General features: G+C 44.6%; 1 protein-coding gene across 1 annotated transcript; it reads right to left on the reverse strand.

Annotated features, from left to right (window-relative positions):
• Positions 1-4,025: 4,025 nt before the first annotated feature.
• LOC128412409 (2-oxoglutarate receptor 1-like) lies at positions 4,026-5,385 on the reverse strand. Its single transcript, XM_053385287.1, has one exon. The coding sequence runs from the start codon at positions 5,383-5,385 to the stop codon at positions 4,339-4,341; it is 1,047 nt and encodes a 348-aa protein (XP_053241262.1). The 3' UTR covers positions 4,026-4,338.
• Positions 5,386-5,667: the final 282 nt, after the last annotated feature.

Raw genomic sequence — 5,667 nt, forward strand, 5'->3', positions numbered from 1 at the left:
CACCATCAGAGACCTTTCTTCAGCTGCCCCCATAGTGGGGTAGGAGAGCTGAAATTAATGCAGAGTTAATATACTACTTATGGTAAATGAGCCACCATCGCCACTAGAGGGCTGTGAAAATTCGTGTCCCAAGCTTTTTAGACTCATCTACCCATGTACTATGTGATACCAAAGAGATGCATTGGTTGCCAGATGTGAAATATATTGGCATTATTTTCAGCTCCCCCTACCCCACTATAAAGCCAAATGTATTGAGTTTCTACTTTCCATAGCCATATGAGACCTCTCCCATAAGGCGTCTCCGCTCCTCCACATGCAGCTGCTGGGTGACCTTGGGCTAGTCATACTTCTTTGAAGTCTCTCAGCCCCACTCACCTCACAGAGTGTTTGTTGTGGGGGAGGAAGGGAAAGGAGAATGTTAGTCGCTTTGAGACTCCTTAAAGGGAGTGAAAGGCGGAATATCAAATCCAAACTCTTCTTCTTCTTCCCACAAAATGATCGCATATCTGAACTTTGTGATGCAGTTCTCCAACAAGAACGTTTACCAAAAGAGTCTGCATTACTATGACCGGAATGTAATTGAAATGAATAAGATTTTGGAATGCAGAAATAAAGAATCTAGCACGCGGGGACCAATTTATCTAAATTATATAATTCGGTATTTGAAAAAATGGTATTAATAATTGTGTTGTAAATCGGTATTGTTATAATGAGGCTTTTATTGGATTGTAATTGAAAACTAATAAAAATTGTTATTGTTATTATTATAAAAAACAAAAATGTCTGCATTAAGGACAGGAGGGCATAAAAATCAATCTATTAGTGAAAGCAACATACAGAAGCACATTGCAGTGTGGAAAATTGCTTGCAAAAATGTGTACATTAGTCAATGTAAATGCTACCTTTGTACAGTAGACTAGTTTGTACACACACTTGCAGCCCCCCTCTCTGCCTTCCATTTAAGCAAGCAAAAGGCATTTTCAAGGACTTCCCTGCTAGGCAGTAGCAGTCAAGCATCAGGACAATGAGGGGTGTGGCCTGGAGAGGGGTGTGTGGTCTGGGGAGAGTCCTGAGGGCCACAAGAGAGGCTCTGGGGCTACGTTTGGTTGTCTTACGGTCTAGTCTTTCACCCTAATACCTGTGTTTTAATTGCATTTTTTTGTAAAATAGTTGTTATTGCTTTGCATAGTATTTTAGTAGTTGTATATGTTTTATAAGGCAGCCATTTAAGTTGGGCAAATGAATGACTAAACAGTGTAGGCCCTGTTGAAGGATTCTCTCCCACATGATTGCATTGGGTGAGGCAAAGAATGTCCCATCCTTGTAGGCAGCCACATCGCCTTCCATGGAGTGGGAGGGCAAAAGTCAAATGTGACTATGAGGTTGCAGTGCTCATCTCACTTTCAGGTCAAGGGAGCCAGCGTTTGTCCACAGACAGCTTTCCGGGTCATGTGACCAACATGACTAAACCGCTTCTGGCACAATGGAACACCGTGGCAGAAGCCAGAGCGCACGGAAATGCTATTTACCTTTCAGGCACAGCGGTACCTATTTATCTACTTGCACTGGCATGCTTCTGAACTGTTAGGTTGGCAGGAGCTGGGACAGAGCAATGGGAGCTCACCCCGTCACGTGGATTCGAACTGCCAGCTTTCGATCAGCAAGCCTAAGAGGCTCTGTGGTTTAGAACACAGCGCCAATTCTAACCTCCTAGTAAGTGGTGCACACTAGAATTTACAGTATGTGATAATCACTGCAAGCTCCACATTGATGCTTCTTTTTCACTGAATTAAAAGGAAATGTTTTCAGCTCAGATGAGAGATTTTGGGTTTAATGTAACTGTTGCATTCCTAGCAATGTTCAGACAACCACCTTTTGCGTGAAGTAGTCTTGTCTTGCCTTTTTGGCTCACTCACCTTTCACTGCCCAGCTCTACCAATCCAATAGCAGCCTGTCCCCTGTCAGAACAGAGCCATGGTCATGGTAAGGAAACATTAATTCCAACAGTTGAACTAAATCCCATCCCCGGTCACTCATGGTCCAGAAGGGAGTTTTGCCTGGATTTGGAGGAGTTTGCAGACAAATATGGAGACGTGTGTCCTGAGATAGCATGGTAACAACCCACACTTATCTTCTAGGGTTGTCAGAGAATTCTGGTGAAAACAGAAACAGGAGTGAAAATTGCAGGCGCCTGCTTATTTCACATTAGAAATGGAAATCAATCCAGAAAATAATATTCGCTGATGTTGCTGCTTTCAGGCCACAATCGATATGTAATTGATTATATTTCCACACCATCTGCATCATGTTTCCACCTCATTCATTTTGAGGCAAAGACAACACAACTTAGGTAAATTATGCAATCAATTATGCAAGTTATGTAATTTTGCCATCACGGGGCCGCGAGACAAACAAGAGCAGAACAGAAACAATGGGACAAAAACAGGGCAGGAATGGAAAAGGATGTCTACCTGCATCCCAAGTCATCTCCACCATTTTTCATGGCATGGCCAGGCGCTGCTTTTCCACACTAATATTCCCAATTGCATTCTTTGTACACTAATTCCATAAATCTTTTCTGAGAGACGCTAGAGATATCATGCCTGTGTGCTGTCTGGCTCTGTCTTCACACATTTATTTCTTTTTCTCCATCAAGCTCTTTGATGAATGATATCCTAGGGCTGCCATACGTCCAGAATTTCCTGGGCATAGCCAGGATTTGACCGTTCAAAATGGCGCCTGGGTGGAAATTTCAGAAAGTGGCTAAAATGTCCCAGGGAAACCCAGGCATATGGCAGCCCATATTGGAAGTGTTGGGGTTTTTTTGGCGATTTCCCTAAAAAGTAGGTAAAGAACTTCATTTTTTGTGTGTCCAGATTTTCACTTTTTGAAATATGGCAACCCTGTGATATCCAGACAACTCTGCTTAAGTGTGTGCCTTCAGGTCACTACATGCTGCCTGGGCTTGTGCCCCACGAAAGTCACTCAGTGGTTTGACTTTACTCTGGAGATGCACTCCATTGTCTATCGAGACAAATGAATGCCGACAACAACATTACAATCTATTGGCAGCACTTGGTGCATCCTAATGCACAGCATTCATTGATTTTGCATTTTTACATTGCCTTTGGTCACTGCACTTTCTGTTTTAAGGTCTGAGCAGTGCCTGCCCCATCTGTATGTGCAAACTATGGAACTATGGCCTAGGACCCACGTACCTACAGGACCGCCTCTCCTGATATGCCCCGCAGAGGACCTTAAGGTCCACAAATTGCAACATTTTGGAGGTCCCAGGTCGCAAGGTGGTTAGATTGGTCTCAACTAGGGCCGGGGCCTTTTCAGTACTGGCCCCGATGTGGTGGAACGCTCTGTCACAAGAGATTAGGGCCCTGCGGGACTTGACATCTTTCCGCAGGGCCTGCAAGACAGAGCGGTTCTGCCTGGCCTTTGGTTTGCCCTCAGACTGACCCTTATGTTTCCTTCCCCTTATGGTCTTGATTTATCGGCTATTTTAAAATGAGGCTGCATTTTAAATTGCATTTTAACCTGTATTTTAAATTCCCCTCCCCCTTTCTCTTTTCCCCCATTACGTTTTTACTGTGATTTTATTGGTGTTAGCCACCCTGAGGGTGGGGTATAAATAAAATTTATTATTATTATTGCTACTACTACTACTATTATTATTACCTGGGCTGCCAACATTCTTGGACCATGTGTCTTAGCTATAGAAATGCCTCACAAAAAAAGTAATGCTTCCTGCAGTGTTGAAGGAGGCACCCAGAGGCAACTTAGCAGGGATATGATCCGGAGTTTCTGATCTCCACTGGATGCCCAGGATACTTTTGCAAAAAGAAAAGAAGCAGCAGACACAAATGAAAAGTAGTATCGCCGTTAGCTCTTGCTGATTTAATGCGCTACTGTTAGGCTGCTAACAGCAAATGTGCCCAGCAAAATGTGCCCAGAGACAACCTTGGGCCACCCAAGCAACCATTCTATACAACTGAATTAAGTGCTCTGTGTTTGCCAGGCTTTCCCAAAGACACTTGGAAGAGCCCATGTCCTATGAGGCTGCTTTACTCATCGGGTTCATATGAGCCAGAGATGGAGAACCTGTGATCCTCTAGATGTTGCTCAACTCCAATTCTCATCAACCCCAGCCAGCATGAGCAGTGGTCGGAGAAGATGGGAGTTGTAGTTCAACAACATCTGGAGTGAGATAGGGTGGTTCCACACCCCTGATAAAAGCCACTCTTAAGACTTGGCAGCTGTGTGCAGCCTCTTTCTAACTTGTTTTAGGAGACAACCGGTACCAGAGCTTCTGAAGAGAAATGCATCCGTTCACAATTTTAATATCCCAGATCTATTGAAGTCACTGCTACCCCCTGTCTGTTGCATTAAGTGGCTCAACTTGCATCTCAGAAGAGACTGAACGGCTTGCTGGAAATTATCGCTGATTATGGCGTAAAGTAACAAGTTTCCACAGGTGTTCAGGGCAGCCAGCGGCCTGGATAGAATGTAGGCAGCATGGATATGGTTCTCAATATCGCAGCTGACTCGGTACAGCCTTAGTTCAATCCGAACAACCCTAAAAATATGGAAAGGTAGAAAGCACACATAAAAGACTACCAGGAGGAAAAATGCAAGTCTACGAGCCTTCTGCTTATAAGGGTTTTGAGTGTGGGGCCCTGTAGCCAAGGTATAGATGATCACAGTGTAGCAAAGTGTCACCGTTATTAATGGCAAGTAGAAGGCCAGGCCAGTTAAAAACCAGTTGTACCACCGGATAACATCCACGTTTTCAGAACTGGTAAGGTCGAGGCAAAGAGATTTGTTCTCCTCCATCGTCGAAGTAAACAAAAAGTTGAGAGGACCCATGGCCAGCAGCGATATTACCCAAGATGCAACGCAGGCCGCAACAGCCCATGCCTTTTTCCGAACGGAAAAAGACTGTATTGGGTGGACAATTGCAATGTATCGGAAGATGCTGAAGCAGGTCAGGAAGAGGATGCTGCTGTACAAGTTGAAGTGGAAACCAAAGCGGATGAACTTGCACATGAAGTCTCCAAAGACCCAATGCTCTCCATTGGCGTAGTAGTGAATCAAGAAAGGAAGGCTGGATAAGTACAGGAGGTCTGTGCAGGCCAAGTTGAACATGATAATGGTGCTGCTTTTCCAGGGCCTCATCTTGAATGTGTACACGCAAATCGCCATGATGTTGCCTGGGAATCCCACGGAGAAGATCATGCCATACAAGGGTGGCAGGTAGGATTTCCTGAGTCCGTGCACGTCGTCCGTGCAGTTCTCAACAGCAACTGCAGCGTAGCTTGGCAGCGCGCTGGTCTGGTTGGTTGCATTTTCAAAGGCAGTTGCGTCCATAGCAACCATTGTGAGACTTCATGAGGGTGGGAGAGAGAAAAGAGGGTGGGTTTGGCTTAGACAAGTTTCAAAAATGACATGATCATGTTATTTTGCTATAGGAAGAAAACTTCTGGGGATGCAGTTAAGTGCAATATAATCAGGGTGGTTAGCTCTGTGAAATGTTCTCATAGTTTTGTTCCCCAAGGAACATCCAGAGAGAAAGAGAGAGGACATCTGATGCTGTATGCCTTAATGCTCAGACAGACATGGATGGAGAGGGTGGGCTGTCTTTTTCTCAATTCTCCTCCT

This window comes from Podarcis raffonei, chromosome 4 (genome assembly GCF_027172205.1).
Source record: "Podarcis raffonei isolate rPodRaf1 chromosome 4, rPodRaf1.pri, whole genome shotgun sequence".
Lineage (NCBI taxonomy): Eukaryota > Metazoa > Chordata > Lepidosauria > Squamata > Lacertidae > Podarcis > Podarcis raffonei.